Here is a 20,690-nt window from a genome sequence, read left to right as displayed (position 1 = left end):
TTATTTGAATGGTTATGCACATGGAGAGCTACACATTGTATTCTAGTCAAGTCTGCTTTATTGTCAATTCTTCCACATGTCTCTTTGCCTCTCTGATTCCATGGGACAGGTTGGCCCTAGCTGTCCTCATGCCCACCTCATCTCCAGCTCTGAAGGCAGCGTTCTGCGTCTTCAGGAGTCTGTAGACCACCCCTATCATCCACAGCTTCTGGTTGGCCCGGACAGTGATGGTCTTTGTGACTGTTACATCATCAGTACACTTGTTGATGTAGGCAGTGACAGTCTCTGAGTACTGCTGAGGTCTGTGGTGTTATTGTATGTGGCCACCTCCTTAAACATGTTCCAGTCAGTGGTGTCAAAACAGTCTCGAAGAGCCTCTGACGACCCTTCCAGCCACACTTCTATCTGTTTGTGAACTGGTTTGGGGACTTTAACGAGTGGTCTATATGTAGGCAGTAGCATGACAGTGATGTGGTCTGGGGGAGGGGAAGGGCTTTGTTAGCTCCTTTCTGGGTGGTGTAAACAAAATCCTAAATGTTTTTACCTCGTGTTGGAAATTTAATGTGTTGGGTGTTTTTTTTTGGAACACACTCTTTAAGTGCGCATGCATTAATATGCACAGTGAATACAGATTCCATCAGTGAGGAGTCGGTATTAGTGAATTTGGCCGTTTACTGTTGGCAATGTTTTGTTTTAGCAAAATACACAGCACGACTTGACTGCATAAAAGTGGTTGATTAAATTTGATTCATAGCACAATATTTGTTTATGAGATATATTTTAATGTCAAAATAACATGTAATTCAAAACTAATCTATAAAAAAATACACATTTTTAGTACAGAATTATTTAGTGTTTTGTGTAATGCAGTCACAATTTAATTTAGTTGCTTTAGGTAAATACAAGTACCCAGTTTAACAAAAACCACCAGACATATTCAACTCATAATTTATCAAAATAATAAATAACTAATCTCTTGAATGCAATCTTGCTAGGCAATGACAGATTGCGGGTTATTTCATCAACAAGTCCAAGACTTCTTGTTATTTATATATTCTCATGTATATATATAGATTTATGTATTTCTTTGTCAGATAACATAGTAAGCAGAGAAATTACATGTTGGAAAAAAGAAAATCCAAAGCATGCAACAGGTGAGGAGTTATTATGAATTGTGATAAATTCACTACAGCATATAAATAGCTTATTCAGCGATTCCCTTATACAACTGAATTAATGATTCATAGGTTTTATTCAGAAAGAACCATCAGCAAATGAAAGGTATCTTTTAAATTTGCTCATGACCACTCAGAATAAGGCACCTTGGATTACTTAATGTATTTATTGCGTTTAGAAAAACAAGAATGTTTAAATCACAAACCACTGAAAATATCAAATGTATAAAAGTGGAAAAAAAAAGCACTTAGAAAAGTATTGCACACCAGTGTTAAGGCCATTTTGGTAAACATTCCCATTTCATGCACTTGCTAAAGCACCAATATGCTATTTGAAAATCCTACAATAAATGTTTGTGTTGCCAAAAATCAAACCTAGATTACATTCACAGAAGAAACCAGGGCATCCTGACAGCATAAGGGCAACTTTTTATGCATGTAGGATTCATTTAAACAGCCTTTTTCTAATCTTCCATGTAACTTTTCCTGGAGTAAACAAGATCCATGCTGAATAAATATAAATAAATCCTTTATAAATAAACAGAGAATATTTTCTCCCAACACAGCGTTTTAGTTTCTCTTCTTGCATATTTCTCAAGTACATTCAGTTCCCAAGTTTCTCCACAAAACATTATGACACCTGCTTCTAATGCAATCCCATTTTTTCCCTGTCTCAAGTCATCCAGGAATCCTTTGCAGTATTGACACTATGTACATAGCAGCAATGCAGTGCCCACTAGAACTTGAAAAGGTTGATAAAACCCTGTGGAGACACGGCCTTGCAGCAGCTCTCTGGGTTGTTGGCAGTGCAAGGATGATCTGTGTCCTGAAGTGAACAGGGAAGGAATAAAATCAGTTATTGCCATAAAAGAACCAATAAATGAGAAATGGATTGATATTTTCAAATAAAATGTGAAAAGCTAGAAATGAATTTAGTCTTACCTTCCAAAACAGGATGTGGCAATGTGTGCAGAACTGTAATGTGTCACTGTACTGTTCCTTATGAGGGTAGCACCGGCACAACTTAAAATACATCTTTTTCCATTCCAAATGTCCTTTTTCTGACATCATTAGGCGCTTGCGGATCTGTGAAGATCATAGCAAATTATTTTAGCCAAATTAAGTGTATGCAAGGTGTTTATGAACAGATTTAAGATATAAACAGTCACATAAACAAGCAAGATTCTTCTTCTCTGCCAACAAGTAAGACCTTAAGAGAGTTACATTCCATTTGAAGAGTCACAAACGTGTACCTGTCTGTCTGTGAAGTGATACTGGCAGAGTTTCTTCCACAACAGCCGATCTTCTGACAGCACACTAAGGTCAGGGCATACCTGACCCAGGCTGACCAGATCTCGTCCGTCTGAGAGACGGTGCATGATGTTCAGATGTAAGCTAGCCGGAAGATCAAGGAAGGTCATCCCTGTGTTTGTGGGCTGGACAAATGAACAAAGAAAAAGTGTTTCTGTTTACATTCACAATCGAAGCACAATATAAAAGTATTTTCTGTATAACATCAGACAGTTTTCTTGTAGCATTAAGGGATAGTTCAACCCACCCCCCCCCTTCTCAAACAAAATCATTTACCAGTGTTGTTACTGTCAACTAAAACGGTCAAGGGATAGTGAATGGTGACCAAAGATGTCAAGATTTGTAATGAAATTTTATCAATTTAACCCTTTTTTTACATCCGAACTTCTCCTTTAGTGGTCGAAAGTCACTGAGATTTGGAGTGACATAATAAATAATATATAAAATATATAATAATAAATAAATGATGCCAAAATATTAACCTTTAACTAAATAAAGAAGTAAGTTTTACACTTACCCTGTTGATCTGAATGTTGTCAAGCTGCTGATGCCACTGCAGTATGTTCTCCATGCGGTGCACCCAAATGTTGATGTTTCCCACAAGGACAGACTTGCCCATGTCCTGGACCAGACTGCACAATGACGCATATAGTGTCTGCAACAGTTCTTTAATTGGTCGAACATTCTGCTGATCCTCAAGAACTGAAAAAGAGTGCAAATATTTAGTTAGTAACTACTAGTTCAAAGATGCACAACAACAGTGCTGACAGGATCTGGTGTGTGTCACATGATACTTTAAGTTCATGTCTGATGCTTTCATAACACACATATCAAAAAAGAACACCTTTCCGTTATGATTAAGACATATCATAAACGGAGGAATAAGAGGAGTGACAGGTAAATGAATAAAGCGGTTTGGGGATGACGCAACCTACAAGTAAGCAGTTTAGTTTCATATAACAAACGTGCACCTTTGTTTAGCTGAGAACACAACACAGCTGAGGTTCCTGTTTGCTCTCGGAGGCTCGTCACTCTTTCCAGTGCAGGCAATTATGAAATTTCCATTCGGCTATGAGCTACTGGTGAAGCCCACCAAACTAATTTTGTTGCAAGAGATTGCAGAGAACAGAATAAACAGCTGTTCTGTTGTGACAGATGTTTGCCTAATTTTTAGATCTTATTAACCACAAGGGAATTTCAGTACAAGCCTCAGAAGTAAATAATCACAGGCTTTGTGAACATATAAAATGTAAACACACATTGTTGATGTTTCACATTGGCTAATAGTTTTGCATGAGATGGTCAAGATGCGAGACACTTGCAAGAACGCTTACCTTTTTGCACAACCCTTTCCAGAATGTTCATGTAGTTTTTCTGTGCCACTCCGCTCAGCGAAGGCAGTTGGGACTTGGCGATCAGCTCCAGCAGCTGAAATGTTAGACATACATTTATTTAGAGGGCAGACTAAGAGACTGTGTGTTCCAGCATTACTACCAGACTGTTATATTCCCCTCTCTTCATCCTTGGTAAAAACAAAAGGCTCAGAAATGGGATGCTCTCTCCCCTTATGAATGTATTCTGGCTTTTGTCTGTGTCAGCAGTGTTGTCATTTAGACATTTTGAAGACAAAAAAGGTAACCGTTCCTTCAGATGTTTCAAAATGGACTGTAACACAAGTGCTAACTTTACTGTATTTTTGTTTGTGTATATGCATGTAATCAGTTTGACAAGAACAGATTCCCAACACCAAGTTCATTTTCAAAAGGAAGGACAGCCAAGAGCAGATAGTGAGAGCCATGTTGTGTTGGGCAGCTTTACTGGCATGTAATATCAGCACAATCCACATCATGGAGCAACACTGACCTACACTCGACCCAGCAACATGTGAGCATTGTCATTCTCCCCCTCCCCTCCAGCGAGCCCTTGATGACAGCTGCTCCAAGTGCCTTTTTGTGGAAAATCAAAGTTTGCATTGGTATGATTGTTTTTTTGGTTTTTGAAAGACGCTTACCAAGTCTGCATTTATTTTTTTCTTGAGAAACATTTCTTATTTTTATGTAAATCAGGATTTGTTTTGACAGATAGAATGTTTAAATGGTAAAAAAAAAAAAAAAACACTTTACTGACTCTAAACGTTTGACATTAAAGAGCTTGATGGATATTTTAATTGGCTAGCCCTTTGGAACAATATGACAGTTATTCATAATGGTGTCCGGGTTAGCTGCAAAGACATGCTAACAGTTATCATTATAAAAGGTAAATTCACACAACTAAAAAGGACAGTTATACGATGTACTTTGATATTACAAGGTATAGGGCTGCCCTTGACTAAAGATTTTCCTGGTTGACAAGTAGTCACTCATTTTAAGCATTAATCACTGACTAATCGCACGTTTAATAATAAACCATTTAAAAGCACGCTTTGAGCCTTTAATTGCCTACATTGCCTAAAAAAGGCTCAAGCACACACATAAAGCTTGTCACAGTACACCAGCCAAAGAAATGATGATGAATGTGTCAGGGAAAGCGCATCCTGTTTGCTTTCATTATTTTACAAAAGCACAATGTTTGTTGTTATAGTGAGTGCATACGAATAAACATGGAGGCTTTACAGATTCAAAAAAAGTATTACTCTTATCTGTATGACAAGAGCATTTTAAGAGCAAGCAACTGCACGTTCGCCTCCATCTGTCCTGCTGTGAGCGCGATACTGTTCAGTTTTTACACTCCGCACAGAAACTTGAAGAGTGCACATTTTTCTAGGTTACCATTATATTGAGCGGCCAGGTAAAGTTACTTCTACTTACATATTTCAGATGATAAACCATATATTTGAAGTCCAAGAATGATAGGTGAGTGTTTGAATGTACTATACTGTATTACCACAAAATCTTGCCATTAATTATCTGGTTTTTTTTTTTCTGCAAATAAACAACTTATTACATTTGGCCGACCAATCCTCTTCTCATCGAGTAAAGGCAAGTCTACTATTAGGGGGCAGCCCTAACGGGGTATTAGTGGTCTTAGTTTTTCATAAGTTGTCTCAAAGGTCTGTTTTTCCATCCCTACTAAACCTGATCACTGTAACTGAGCTCTAACACAACACCAGCAAAAGGCCAGATAAGCAAGAGACAAACTGCAAGATAAACCTGACACTACTGGGTCTCAACAGTGCCTGGAAACCTCTAGAAAAATAAATGATGCACATATGATGCATTGAAGTGAATTTTAATTCACTTAGCCAAAAAGTTCAAGTAAACAACTTGATCCTGATTCTGTGTTTACATGTCATCTGAAGTGATCACAAGGATTCATGACCCAGTTCGCCCACACCTTAAGCTCATCATAGCTGACTCCATATCACAGTGGAGTCAAATGATCGGATCAGAATTCAGGGTCACAATGCAGACAGATAGAGTGAAGGGCCCGTGAGGGGGAGTTCATGGGCACCGAAGTCACTTGACTTTCCGTTCTGGTTTCATAAGCTTTCTCAACCTCAGCTGTTTGTTGGGACATTGTGTGACAGTGACCTCAACATCACACTGACCTGTGTTTATCTGCTCTTAGCCATCTTTGCTTTTATCAATGGAACAAGTAAATCTAGAAGAACATCCTCACATTAGTGACCAGAGGAGTATTGGCCAACTTAGATTTTAGCTACCCAAATAGGTAAAATCAAAACACAGAGACACATAAAAAACCCCCACTAACCTAGTCCCCTTTGCACTGGCCATGAAACTGCCCCAGAGGACTTCTTGTATGATGTGTGATGATAAGAATAAAGAATAAAGTGGAAGATACCCAGAGCCCTTAAGTTAACCCTTTCTTATTCAGAGACTGGGCCTGGTTATTGTCACTGTGTGCTCTGCCACAAACAGATGGGCGGAAACTCACCCTTACGACATAATTGAATCGCCTGGTGTCTTTGATGGCACTGCAGAAGTCCAAGCGATTAAATGCTTCACCCAGAGTACAATATCCATGACGCTGTGAGAAATGATCAAAGAGGAGTTAGCCGACTACTTCTTCACACTCTGTCGTACTGCAGGAGACAACAGGGCTTACCTCCTTGGTGCTCCCTTTGTGGACATAAATCCATTTGTCTTTGTAAAAATCTGCAATGAAGAAATAAGTCAATGATTTTGCAGTTACAGCAGTTTGATTTTCACAATGAAACCGTGACGAAACTCACAAGGAATCTTTGTGTTGTTGTTCAGAAAGTCCTTCTTTCGCTTCTTTGCAGCCACATCATAATTAATGCTGAGGATCAAATTCTCCTTGTCATGCTCTTCTTTGCAGTAGCTGAAAGCACAGTGAAGTGGTTTATAAATGCTTTGTGTAGGATATATCCACATAGTTCAGCAACCTTTTTGATAGGTAAATGTGCAACATACAGCCTCTATCAAAATCCAAATGCAGCCTGCTAATACACCCTAAACCAATTTCTCATCTGCACCTACAGCAACAGTTCTAGAAACAGTAAATAGTTCCAGCATATGACCTGTCCCACTGTCAATGTATTAATAGCAAGCTGATTAACAGATGATGAGTACACACAAAGGCATTTTATGTTTACCACAGCTATTTACTGCAGTCCTGAGAGTGCTGCATCTCCATCAATAAAGTAATTTGTTTATCATTTTGTACACGCACACGCACACACACACACACACTATGTATGTATATATGTTTGAGTGTGTGTGTGTGTGTGTGTATACACTAGTATAGTATACACTTATATATAGTACACTTACACAGATGCATATTTTAATATATTAATTTATATAAATAAATATTAATATACAAATACGTATAACACAGACAAAAAAAATCATGACAATAATAATAATAATCTTCAGGCATGACACAACTTTCTGACTGTAACACGAATCTGCTGTCGCTATGTTTAAAACGCTTTTGTTTATCAAATTGACGCACAGCTCGGGTCTGCAGCAAACTACGCCATCTGTTTGATGTGACGCTGTTAGTGGTGGACAACGGAGATATTTCAGGTCAAACACTTTAAAATGCATATGCTGAATCATTGACCACTTACCTCTTTCGATCTGAAACACATTTATTCGTCTCGTTCTCATCTTTCGTCGTTTTTTTCCAGCCGTCCTCGGTTTTGACCCAGCTTTGACCAGGAGACCGCCAGTCTTGTCCAAGAAATGGCATTGTCAAGATGTAAAAACCAGTGACAACGAAAGAAAACCGGGTAGTGTTAAACTTCAGAGTCTGTTAAAGTGATTTTCTCGCGTGTTGGCTGCTATATTATATCAGGTTGTGAACGCGTTTCTGATGATAAAAGTGCGCAGCTGTATTTATATCGTCAGGAGGAGAATCCGGAAATGTTCGTGGACCCGCCCCCTTTGTACAGCGTTCTCCAACACGTGGCTTTGTTTATCATCTTCCTTAATATTGCAAAACCTCAGTAGAAACATAATCACACGAAGTGTTCAGTACGCTGCTGGATCATGTGTCCTCATACACTTGTGAAATATCATACACAGTAAAAGCAATTGAGGAATTGGTGTTGATCCTCTGTTGATTTCCCTTATGACTAAAATCATAACATTAAATATAGCTGCCCATGCATAATTGTATGATTCATAAATGATAGAAAAGTCTGTGTGAAAGTGTGGGATTTTGGATCAAGAGGAAAAAAATAATTACTTGATGTTTGTGAATGACCTTTGTAATTTACTTGTAATGAGAATAAACAGATTATAATGACTGTAAAGAAGTTTGTCATACTAACACTAGTTATCCATTATGAAAAAAAGAGTGTATGTTTTTAGCTTATTAATGAACCCTTTAGTGACATGATCAAAGTACAGATGACCTACTGTTAACATAACACCATCAATTTTGTATAATGAAACTGGCAGGGAACAGCACTTCAGGCCATGATAAGGAAAAATAATCTTTGAACTTGATTTCTTCAGTGCCTATTCTCTTTTGTTTGTTAATGAGTTACATACTGAGCAAGAAATGTGACCCTGCTGCCCTACATTATGATGTAATGAGAGCTGATGGAAATAGAAACTCACAGCTTCTTTTTATCATTTAATCTTTTTAAGTCAGACACAAGAGTTTCTCTGTGTTGATTGTTTACTTTCAGACACTTGCATTCTTTTGAGCTGAAAATGGAGACCAGATTTTAGAAAGTGTATATTAACAGTGTTTTACACTTCCTTGATGCTAATACTAAAACTGTATTGTAATTACCATGCAAAGCCCACAGAGATACATTTACATCAATAAGACCTGAATGATACCCTGAATAAATAAATGAGTCAGCACAATAAAATGTGTGAAATTATGTAAAATAAGAATTTGCAGTAATGCATATACATGTTTTTAAAATACAAAACTGCTTTTATTTATATAATTATTTCTTAGCAATTTGTCTCCTCATCTCCTCACTATAGCCAATAGAGCGCTGATGTAACATGACTGCTGGGTGCTGTAAACCATTCTGCCCACTGTGCTTAAAGAAGACTCCAGAACGGGTCTCTCTCTACTGCCCCTTGCCAGTCTGATAGATTCTCAGGGATGCAAAAGGTCACAGAGCCCTTACTAAGTGGAACATACATCAGCAGGAACATGACATGATTCATGTGCACATGTCCAGAGTGTGACTGCATATATATATAGTGTAATTCATACAGAGAACCGTGTTGCTGCACAGAACCCACTGCCAATCCTCACTTTCCAAGAAGTAATCTGTTTCCAGTAAGGATGATATTTCACTTTAGAAATGAATATTTGCAAATTAATATAATATAATAATATTGCAATATAATTTATAATTTCAAACACATGCTGTTCTTTTGAACATTCTATTCTTCAAAGAACCATGAAGTAATGTATCAGGTTTAAAAAAAAAAAAAAAAAAATCAAGCAGCAGCTGTTTTCAATATTGATAATAATAATATGTTTCTTGAGCAACAGATGGCTAATTATATCTTAAAAATATAAAAATAGAAAATATGTGTGTGACTCACAAACATGTAGTTTAAATTTATTTTTATATAGCAAAATACCAATTAATTTTATTCAAAAGGAGGAACAGTGGTTGCATAAAGTCTTGATTTAATCTGATCTCCACGCTAGAATTTAGGAAACATCAACAAACACGACGTTTAGGCAGATATCCAGTATGAATGATGTAGTCTAAACTTTTTTAAAAGGGATGTTTGGAATGGTTTAGTAATCACTAATTTTATTAGCGTTTCATTCCAATGGTTTAACCGCACATCAGGAAGGCATTGGCTTCAGTTCAGAGGCAAAAACATTCAACAACAAGACATATTTTCCTCTCCTAAAATATCTTTCCCAAGCCATGTTCAATGTTTGTTTGGCTTTAACTCAGGGGGATTTCCTAGACCTGTAGATGGCTAGATGACAATAATATTTCCATTTTATTATTTAAAGCTAAGAAAAGCTCAACATTTGTATGTGAACGAGTAAATGCAATGCCAAGTTCATGTAGTGATGTAGATGGAACTATCTAGAAGTGTTTTTGTTGTGTGTTCATGTCAGCGGACACACACACAGACACACACTCGCTATCACACCTGTTGCTGTTGCTCTTACGCTGATTTCATCATTCCCTCAAGTTCACTGTGTGAAATGTTTCAATTTACATCCTGGACCAACAAATCTGCAATCTGGGCCAGCCACATGATTCTGGGGGTGTAAAGTACACCCTTGTTTGTTTCCCAAAATAACATTAATCACCTATAGCCTGGACTGAACCCCATCATTCCTGACCCAACAAGACATCACAACATGTTCAGATATGAACAAGTTTGCAACCCCCGAGAAGCACACGTAGTACCATAGATCTCACTTTGCATTGAGTAATCATAACACGGACATACTGTTCATCTTTTAAGCATCCTTAAGTTTAACGGCAAAGTTAAAAGAACTTGTGTAATTGAAATGGGTATTGTGAATTTATACCACCACATAATTCAGAAGGGACATTAGCAAGTCGCTTAGCAAAACCTCCTTTGTGACTAATAGTTTCATGTCTGGGCATGTTGACACCTGTTACAGTGACAGGAAGACATGTAAGACTCAGTCACACATTTCTGTCACACATCTGCTGCCTTCGGTCTTCACACCTCCCATGGCACGTCACATGATGAGTTCCATCTCTTGTGAAATAGGATAACGTATAGGTCGCATCAGAGCTATGTAACTGTTTATATGAATGCACTTCATTTCAATTCAAAGAGATATTACATAAAAAAATAATCAAATAGACAGTATAACAAATATGTTGTCATAAAAATATGTCTATTGTTGAAAGGGAGAAGATTTTTTTTTTTTACTTAGCAATTAAAAGGATTAAATTCACCAAAAATTTGAATTCTGTCATGATTTAATAAACCTAATTTTTGACAGAAATAACAGCGAGGCTGTGGGGAATAAGTTGTTCAGCTGACAAAATGTCTTTAGGAAAAAAACTTTTAGTAGACAAAAACTCCTTAAAAAAGTTTTGAAAGTTGTGAAAATTACAAATTAGGACTTTCATACAGTGTGTGCCATTGAAAAGACTCTTGATGTTGTTTTTAGAGAAATGACAGGTGGTCCAATTTTTCTTTTATAGCATTTTATTTTGTTTTCCACAAAAGAAAGTTAGTCAACCAGGTTTGGATCAACATGAGGCTGAGCAAATGATTACAAAGTGTTTTTTGCACGAATGTTCCCTTTAAATTATTTAACATTTTAATACGGCCAGATAAGCCAACTTACAAATAACACAAAATCAGTATTAGTTTTTTATGAAGCATTCAGTTACATTTTTTGAAGTATTTAACACTTTCATACTTTTGGGGGGGGGGGGCAATGAATAAAAAAATCAGTTTACAAAATGGTGGAATGTATTTACATAAAAGTATTCTTGTAAACATACAGTGTGCAACTATTCAGTGTCAAGTGCAATTCTGTAGTAAACACTAATATTATTTAATTTTTTTTTTTTTAAAAACAGGTTATCTAAAACATACTTGAAAATTACGTTGAAAATGTATCATACTTGCATCTGTTACATGGTTCGAGCTTAAAAAAAAATGTTTCTTAATTTTAACTTCAGCTACATTAACAACTATTACTAGTAATTTTACTAATATTTCACACACAATCATGTGCAAACACCTTTAGAGAGGTGAAAATGTGTGCATCTCATTGCTTTGCTATCATAATATGCTCTGTGTTTTTACACTACTGTTTATCCCAGTATGATCTGTAAAATACAGTACAGCAAGCATTTTGCTTGGAGACAGGCATATTTAAAAACCTTTGTGAAGTGACTAAGCTACATTGTCACATAAATCCATTCATGTAGGCAGAAACTTATCAGAGAGATAGACCAGAGGTACTGAGCCATGGTCAAATAGCTTGAATGGCAGTGTTCCCATTGACAGCCACGAGTCTGTCTTCGGGTTGTAGCAGTCAAAGCTGTCTGAATCTTCCACACTCTCGTGGCTGTTAATGAAACGGCCCCCAGTGACATAGATCTTGTCATTGACCACAGAAGCGGAGTGATGCATCTTCCTGGCCTTCATATTTTCACATTTTTCAAACCTGTTGGTTTTAATATCGTAGGCTACCATTCTTCTTGTATAGCCTGTTGAAATAAATAATTCTCAAATGTGAAAAAATTAAAGACGAGGAGAGAGGTTTATTGCCCCCCCCCTATAGATATTAAGAGCATATCAAATAAAAATAATAAAAAAGATAATGATTTGCGTGGATAATTTATAATAATCACTTTACTTCAACAGTTCAAAAAAACACAAATTTGTATTTCATGGTGACTTTACGACCAACAAACAGGAATATTTTTACAATACCAATAAAATAAAAAAAATGAAAACTCCTTACCGCCTACGATGTAGATTTTATCGTCAATCACCGCAGCTGGTGCACAGATGTTCTTTACCATCCTGGTTTCCATTCTATACCACATATTCCTTCCTATGTTGTACACCTATCAAGAAAAAACATATTTTACGACTTCAAAATCAATTTGTGAAATTTGTGCTCAATACAATGAAACATCTGAATAAGCCTGAAATATCACACCTGGATCATTCGAACAGGTTTCTGCATGGCGTCTTCTCCACCAAACACATATATTCTCTGGTTATGTGCAGCTACAGCTGGGTGCAGGACTGCAGTGGGCATGGGGGCCATGGACTCCCATTGGCTAAACATGGTGTCGTAACGCTCTACCTCACTGGACAGCTGTCCATCAGCCGTCAATCCACCCAGTACAAAAATGAAATGGAGGTAAGTGGAGCTCTGATGGGCGTATCGAGGCTTCACCATGGGTTTTCCCATTCTCCACTGGTTTGTTTTGAGAGAAAGCGTGTAAACCGTGTTGCTGGGTGTGTACTGGCCTCCTGCACTCATGGTTAAGCCACCCAGAACGTAAAGGATGCTGTGCATGCAGATATAAGCAGGTCGGTAGAGCCGCAAAGGGACTTTTGCAAGCCACTGCCAGCAGTGAGATTGCTCGTCATAGAGCAGCGCATCACGAGACGTCCGCTCGCCATTTTTACGACCTCCTACAACTACAAGAGCCTCCTTGCAGTTTTGACGGCGCGGCGCGGCCCACAGGGGCTCAAGATCACCAGGGCAATGAGTGCCAACGGAAAAGAGCAGACGACGAACAGATTCGATAATTTCTGTGCATAAAGACGATGACTGGACTAGAGGGTCGTTGGCGATAAATTGGAAAAGATATGAAGGGTGGACGTGTCTCAGCCTCACACGGCGGAACAAGTCGTGGATGGAGCCACACCTGGAGAACGGGTCGTGGTGGATCCAAGCTAGAAGAGTCTCAAATACTTGCTCTTCTTCAACGCAGAGTCTGTCGTCTTCCAAGTAGCTCACCAGTTCTGGTAGCGAGAGCTCGCAGAAGTCCTGAGAGACGACCACATCTGAGAAGCTCTTCACGGCCAGCTCTCTTGCTTTCTCCTGCAAGCTTGAGCAATGCAGGATTTCTGAGAGCCGGATCATGCTCAGGCAGTTGTCTGGACTGAGCTGGGACTGCAGGAAAGTGGAGCAGGCCTCAAAAAGTCTTCCATATTGTAGCATAGAGGCAGCTTGCATCAGAGGGAGAACCAGCTCCATGGTGATGCTGATGGACCCTGTGTAAACATACTCCACAATACTCATAAGGATGTCATAAGGAACACCTTGGAGGTTTATCTGGGGCTTCTGGGTCTCCAGGAAGCTGCTGCAAAACATAGCGTAGAAGTAGGGGCTGCTGGACACCAGAACATTGCGGTGACATGGGATCTCTTTGCCCTCAGAGCAAAACACAACATCAGTAAGAATTCGGTCCTTCCTTAAGGTGTTCAGTTCCAGGAGGAGAGTAGAAGTCAGGTCTTTGTCCTTGAAATGCAGGACTTCTGATATTGGATCATCCAAGCTGTTTGAAAAAAACAATAATAAAAAAAATTGTTTTATAATGTTTTATAATCAAAACATTTTCTTTAATTCGATACTGGTCACCACAATGGAAGAATATATTTTACCTCATGGAGCCTACATAAAAACTATAATGGCAGCAGTTTCGATGCATTTCTTATTACGATTTCATTTTTTAAATCTAATGATTCGGAAAATGAAGTAATTTACATCTTTTAACTTTTATCCACCATTCATGATACACATTTTGTCTACTCATATATTCCATTGGAAGCCCATGACCTTGGCACTGGTAGCATCATGCTACATATGAATATATATTTTATATATAATAATCAATTACCATATTAAACAGTATATATTCAGTTTGTGTGTGTAGTAATCTTAGTATGTTTATAAAAACAAATATTTTAAATTATAAACAAACTTTCTGGCACAATGACATGCTTAAACATGAAGTTTCATCTGTGAGGCTCATATTATTCACTGCATATTTTCAAAAGCATCATATATAAAAAATTTCGGCAACTGCTAATTTTAAGACATCTAGGGAATGGAAGAAGATAGAAGAAGATGGAAAAATATCGATCATTACCATATTTTATAGTCAGAAAACATATATCATACTTGTTTAACAATTCTGCAAAGTTTACCACACGATCACAGTAATCTCTCAAGACTACAGCTGTCAGTTTGCCTGAAGAATGACACATCATAAACACACGCCATGCCATTATCTACAATCTGCGCAGGTGTTGTTGTTTCTACAGTAAAAGCATCTGCTCGGTGTGTCAGCCATACCTTACCTTACCTTGTCTCAGCTGATTTGAAGCACATTCTAGATGGTCCTGTAAATATCTATGTATCATCAAACCTCGAACAGAACTCAAACTCGTCCCTCTGTTCGCAAAAACGATTCACTTCTGAAAGTTTTTCACTTTCTGAGTGTGGCAGGTGGATGTTTATAGGGGCTGGGACGACCGTGGTATGTTATTTGTTGTTGAGAAATCCTTCGAGAGGCCTCAGTGTACATTCCAGTCTCCCTAAAAATAGAAATCGCTCTTCTCTGTCAGAACTGCAGCTAGTGCTGCTAAAGCCCTCACCCCCTGTTTTTCCATAACACAAGTTTCTTCACTGTCTGCAGAGTGTGTCTGAATTGCTCCATGCTCCACCACGTGTGTATGTTTACTGTGGCTGTAAACAACACCACTGGTGCCTAAATGCTATTCTAAGCTCTCCTAAAGCCAGCATTCTGTTACTACAGCAGTCGTTACTAAACATCGGGATGATGAAGGCTCAGGATGAGGAGACATAACAGCTGAAGGCTTTCAAGCCAAACATGAACAGTTATAAATTAGACAACGCTGAGTGATGTGGGTATTGTTTGAACATAGTGTGCCGCATTAGGTTGCGCTCTATATAAGTATGAAGTTGCATAAGCATCAATAAACTGTTGGAATATTCAGTAATGTAGGAAGAAAAAACAAAATAAAAAGGTTAATTAATTCAAAATCTCAATCTATAACCCCTGTGACCTATTATAAATAATCTAAAGTTTTTACAAATTCGAACTACTGAGGCTCTAGCGTTAGATCAACAGCGCCATCAAGTGTTAATGCACTGTCCTGAGGTGTCTGGTACCCTGAGAGCTAGAACGCAATAGATCACCTGTGCTGTCATCTATTTCTCATGCAGCAAGCAAAAATGTTCAACAACTTCAAAAATAAATATGTTCTCTTGTAGCGTAAGCCACAAACTAACATCTTTTATTTTAAACAAAATCAGTAGCTTACTTTCAAAAATATATTTTTTAAATAATATAAATATATAATAAAGATATTTTGTTTATTTTTAAAGCATATAAAATGAAAAATACAGGGATGTGATGAAGAAGAAAAAAAAAACAGAGAAATTTCAGTAACAGTTTAACCTTTCGCAAAAAAAAAAAAAAAAAAAAAAAAAAAATTGCCTAAGGCAACCAGCCACCTGGTTTTTCCGCACTAAACCTTCTAAACTGGGCCTTTCTCTCTCGTGTTTGATTCCTAGAGAAGGCACAAAATGATAATGTAATACCCTGAATGTAAGTCGAAATCACCTACCAAATGCAATAACGTATTATGGTAGGATTCAAGTTGGAATTACTTTACTTTTTACACCACAATCATGGTACAAACAAATTCCTGAAACAAAATGATGGAAAACTAGAATATCAGGTTAAGAAATTCACGGTAAACTATTTTTTGCTCCTCCTTACCCATTGTAAGGCTTGAAATAAAAATCTTGAGTAATCCCTTTGAGCACTATAAACAACACCCTTTGAGAAGATTACAGCAGCCAATACATTAGCAGTAAAATCAGAGAGTGAATGTAGTATGGTGTTCACGAGTAAGCAAATATATAAATTAATTAATAAATTAATAATATTTAAATATTTATTTATAAACTCTAGAACATCATACTAAATTCAACTTCATAGTTGTTCTCAATTTTACTGCTACTATATTGTCCACTATAATCTTTTTAAAGGGTGGTATAAATAATAATAATAATAATAATTAATTATTACATTTAAATAGCGCTTTTCTAGGCACTCAAAGTGCTTTACATTGTCAGGGTTATCTCCTCATCCACCACCAGTGTGCAGCATCCACCTGGATGATGCGACGGCAGCCATAGTGCGCTAGAATGCCCACCACACACCAGCTTACTGGTGGAGAGGAGACCGAGATGAAGCCAATCAGCAGATATGGGGATTGTTAGGAGGCCATGGCCAGAGGCCAATGGGCGAATTGAGCCAGGATGCCGAGGTCACACCTCTACTCTTTTCGAAAGACATCCTGGGATTTTTAATAACCACAGAGAGTCAGGACCTCGGTTTAACGTCTCATCTGAAGGACGGTGCTTGTTGTCCCCATCACTACACTGGGGTGCTAGGACAGACCACAGGGTGAGCACCCCCTGCTGGCCTCACTAGCACCTCTTCAGCAGCAACCTAGTTTTCTCAGGAGGTCTCCCATCCAGGTACTGACCAGGCTCAGCCCTGATTAGCTTCAGTGGGCAACTAGTCTTGGGCTCCAGGGTGATATGGCTGCTGGATAAATAAATAAATAAAATAAATAATATAGATAAAGAAATAAAGAAAATTTGTCACGTAACATCCATATAAACACACAGAATTTTCAAAGCATTTTTCATTTCGAAATAATGCCGATGCCGTACTGCCAAGTTAAATTCTCCCGATGCCAAACTTTGTGAAAATAATGGTCTCTTGGTAGAAATCGTCGTAAGTAATTTGTCAGGAGAGCTCATAGTGCTTTTAAAGCCTGCAGATACTTCACATATCTTGGGAGACACACAGTAGTCCTGAGATTGGCTCTGTTCTACCACATCCACAGGTTATACTGGGAGACTAATGTGAATTAGTTAATTATCTCAAACTAAGCACTCAATTCCAAACGCTTGTGCCTCAGGAGAGCATCCTTACTGATTAACAGTGCTTATCACTGCATGAGTAAATGAAGGGTAAATAACGGTCTCATCCAGACATGGAAGAACATGACCTCTAGACATCATCAAAAAAAAAAAAAAAAAACATATTACTATAAAAGCATTTTTTAATTTGAAGTAAAAATATATAAATGTATTTTATATTATAATTATTTTATGTCTTAAATATATCTATATCATATTTCTTATTCATAATCTATGTGTAAAGGGCTGTATTGTGTTATTACTGTTAATACTGTTATTCCTGCATGTTCTGTGAACACAAGTCTTTGTGCAATAAAGTATTGACACTAACGAAACAGCACCAATTCATTAGAAATTTCTGTTTGGCATTCATCATGAGAAGAGCGAAAAGTATTCATAATAGAAAGAGGCACATTTTAGATATATTAATTTACAATGAACAGCACTTTAACATTTTGGTTCCCATAATAGATTTCTCTGTGATTCTGCTCATACGCTGCATCATTTTGAAAACAGACCACCATAAAACAAGAGGCCTTCTATACAGCACAAGAGAAATCTATATGAGAATATATATGCTTTTTGTGTGGAATACTGATTTTGGTAGAAGCAACAAGTGCTCGTTTATGTTGCTCTACAGTATCAGCTTATTAAGTGGTGCCACTGATGGCGTTGCAATGCAAAATGCAATATGTCCATTAGGAATCACAAGCTGACCTCTAAAAGATCAGCATGACAGTGATATATTACACAGTTTGCTCCGCTCATGCAGAAATTTAAGGAACATAACAAATAGTGAGATAGTAAATTGGGTCATGTTGTGTCAGATCTGAATGACCTACTTCTTACGGCCTTTTTTTCTGATATGGCCTGGAGAGAATGTTCTACTTTCAAAAGTGGCAAAAGTTCTAATAACCATCACCGAACAACAAAAATGAAAATTTCGAAGTTCAGAGCAAACAAACCAGCTGTAATGAAATCAACAGTCTGGGATTTGTATTTTACAGTGTTTACAAATGCAAGAAAGAGACATCTAAGAAAACTCACAACATCACATTGTCTACAGCTGTTGATAAATATTAAGGCCACTTTAAATTTTTGTACATAAAAAATAATGTAAGGAATAATGTAGGGAATGTAAGACAACGATATCATATATCAATATATACCAATATATCAAAACTTAATTTTTTATTAGTAATATTCGCTGTTAGGGAATTCATTTTGACAACTTCATAGGCAATTTTTCTCAGTATTTTGATATTTTGCACCCTCAGATTCCAGATTTTTATATAGTGGTATCTCGGCCAAATATTGTCCGATCCTAACAAACCATACATCAATGGAAAGCTTATTTATTAATTACAATTTAGAAATTTCGAAAAATTGAAACTTAAGACTGGTTTTATGCTCCAGGGTCACATTTCATATTGAATTAAGTTGAAATCTGACCCGAATTAAATATTATTATTAAATGTAGTGAATGTAAACATAAAAATAATTAACTCCGACAACCCTAAAAAAACAAACATTTTAAAACTAACTAAATAAACACATAAAACAAACAAATAGACCCCTCTACCACCCACCACCCGCTTGCGGACCCCAGTTTGAAAACCCCTGGTCTACAGAAGACTACTTTAAACATGCTGGCATATTTGTGAGATTAGTGCTATATATTAGTTAAAATGTCATGCTCCTCTAGAGGTCAGTGCAGTTCAAATGATACTTGAATTTACTGGAATAAAATAAGTCCTTAGACTCATTAATCATGCTTGGTATTATAAATAAAAAAATAAATGTTTCACTGCACTCAGTATTATTGATCACTAAATTACCTTAAAGTAGTTTCATGATTTTTCAGCAAACTCACATTGTACTACAGGACAACGCAGATATTTATTCACTAAAGAAAAACAAATATCAAAAGAACTGTGGGAAAACGTAAGAGTTTATGGATAACAGGAGTTGCATTCAGTAACATTAACATACCTTTGTCATTTTCATCTCACTTTTTGCCACCTGACAATCTTCTCAGTCTTCTTTTCATTTCTCTCTCTGCAGCCAGTCCGGGCTTCTGGTTCGCTTCATCGGCATGACATAAACAGACACACGCAGTGCACCTTCAGCAATAAAAACACCTTTGATGGAACGCAGTTGCCTTTGGAAGCCTAGAGAGAGAAAGAGGGGTCTTAAGGGGCTTACTACTGGCTGCTTAAAATTCTTCTGATGTAACTAGTGCATAGCCACTGGAAACAAAAACATTGATGCATTCCCACCAGACTGGCACTTTCACCCAATTTTGTTTACTCTTGGTGGTGTTGTGTTCCAGACTACTTTTTTTAACAGTTGAGGAAACGAAATAATGAGTTCTTTCACTGAGCGAGTCAGTGTGAAGGCAACACTGTTTATCTTTATATCTTCAGTGGTGGCAGACAGCTTCATACAGTGTCACAGGCATGACACAAGGTGCCTTGGCATTCAAAATGGCCAGAGTACAGGCTCTCGGGGGGAGAGAAGCTTAAAAATATATATATTTTTATAGTCAAAACACACTCAGAGGAATTCCTGCGGTTGTGTCAGACCAATACCGAAATGTCAGGTAGTTGAAATTCCTTTGTTTACTCACCAGGATAGATAAGCGAGGTCTTTATGACATACAAGGTTTCAGTGAAAATGTCACTCTGAGGAATGATTGCTGAATCATAAAGCGATAATCATAAGGTTTTTGGCACATAGTGGTTCTTTATTGGCAGTGATGGTTTCATGAAGAAACTTTAACATCCATAGAACCGTTCTATCACACAAAAGGTTCTTTACACTTTTAAAAATAAAGTTTTTTTTTTTTAAATGTCAGAAACATTTTAATAATCTAAAAGAACCTTTTGTACAACTTTAAGGTTTCATGGATGTTACATTTTATTGATGGAACCATGCCAATAAAGAATCTTTATTTTTAAGAGTACATAGTGGCTTTAGATTATTAAAACGATATTAAAATGTTCTTTACACTTAAGAATTGGTAATTTTAAGAACTGCTCACTGAAAGGTGTAAATCGGAGAAACCAGAATGGTTCTTCACTGCCATTGCTGTAAATAATGTCCTTTTATGCAGGTGAATAATGACACTATTGCCTGGTCTGAAGAAGTTTGCATCATTGATTCTGTAATTTGATTAATACTGTAAAGCTGGTTTGAAACAATCTGTATTGTATAAAGCACCATATAAATAAAAGTCACTTGACAAGATTGCACACCATTTAAACTTTAAGCACATTA

General features: G+C 37.2%; 2 protein-coding genes and 1 pseudogene across 4 annotated transcripts; 1 reads left to right on the top strand and 2 right to left on the bottom strand.

Moving 5' to 3' along the window:
* Window positions 1-20,690, top strand: part of LOC113059105 (tripartite motif-containing protein 46-like) — a 433,352-nt pseudogene that overhangs the window by 301,164 nt on the left and 111,498 nt on the right.
* Window positions 1,315-7,818, bottom strand: LOC113059086 (F-box only protein 32-like). Its single transcript, XM_026227344.1, has 9 exons — window positions 7,543-7,818; window positions 6,679-6,788; window positions 6,552-6,601; window positions 6,381-6,473; window positions 3,821-3,914; window positions 3,004-3,188; window positions 2,429-2,611; window positions 2,118-2,261; window positions 1,315-2,001 (listed from the first exon to the last, which is right to left on the bottom strand). The coding sequence occupies exons 1-9, from the start codon at window positions 7,662-7,664 to the stop codon at window positions 1,912-1,914; spliced, it is 1,071 nt and encodes a 356-aa protein (XP_026083129.1). The 5' UTR covers window positions 7,665-7,818; the 3' UTR covers window positions 1,315-1,911.
* Window positions 11,113-19,667, bottom strand: LOC113059074 (kelch-like protein 38). Of its 3 annotated transcripts, none has more exons than XM_026227329.1 (4): window positions 19,404-19,667; window positions 12,588-13,941; window positions 12,387-12,492; window positions 11,113-12,129 (listed from the first exon to the last, which is right to left on the bottom strand). In XM_026227329.1, the coding sequence occupies exons 2-4, from the start codon at window positions 13,755-13,757 to the stop codon at window positions 11,840-11,842; spliced, it is 1,566 nt and encodes a 521-aa protein (XP_026083114.1). In that variant the 5' UTR covers window positions 13,758-13,941; window positions 19,404-19,667; the 3' UTR covers window positions 11,113-11,839. The 3 variants fall into 3 exon arrangements, with proteins under 3 accessions (XP_026083114.1, XP_026083113.1, XP_026083112.1); XM_026227328.1 differs by lacking the exon at window positions 19,404-19,667 and adding an exon at window positions 14,747-15,185; XM_026227327.1 differs by lacking the exon at window positions 19,404-19,667 and adding an exon at window positions 14,752-15,174.

Source organism: Carassius auratus, chromosome 41 (genome assembly GCF_003368295.1).
Source record: "Carassius auratus strain Wakin chromosome 41, ASM336829v1, whole genome shotgun sequence".
Taxonomy (NCBI): domain Eukaryota; kingdom Metazoa; phylum Chordata; class Actinopteri; order Cypriniformes; family Cyprinidae; genus Carassius; species Carassius auratus.
The sequence above is the reverse complement of the archived record's forward strand: the minus strand, read 5'-3'. Positions and strand labels throughout refer to the sequence as shown.

Bases quoted from the DNA above. Each gene is read 5' to 3' on its own strand.
- LOC113059086 (XM_026227344.1), bottom strand. From the start codon at position 7,664: ATGCCATTTCTTGGACAAGACTGGCGGTCTCCTGGTCAAAGCTGGGTC. The intron at 3,189-3,820 runs GTAAGCGTTCTT...ACTCTTTTTCAG, and splicing joins GGAAAGGGTTGTGCAAAAAG to TTCTTGAGGATCAGCAGAAT. The intron at 2,612-3,003 runs GTAAGTGTAAAA...TCATTTGTCCAG, and splicing joins ACAACATTCAGATCAACAGG to CCCACAAACACAGGGATGAC.
- LOC113059074 (XM_026227327.1), bottom strand. From the start codon at position 14,777: ATGTGCTTCAAATCAGCTGAGACAAG. The intron at 13,942-14,751 runs GTAAGGTAAGGT...TTTTTCAAACAG, and splicing joins TTCAAATCAGCTGAGACAAG to CTTGGATGATCCAATATCAG. The intron at 12,493-12,587 runs GTGTGATATTTC...TTTTCTTGATAG, and splicing joins AACCTGTTCGAATGATCCAG to GTGTACAACATAGGAAGGAA.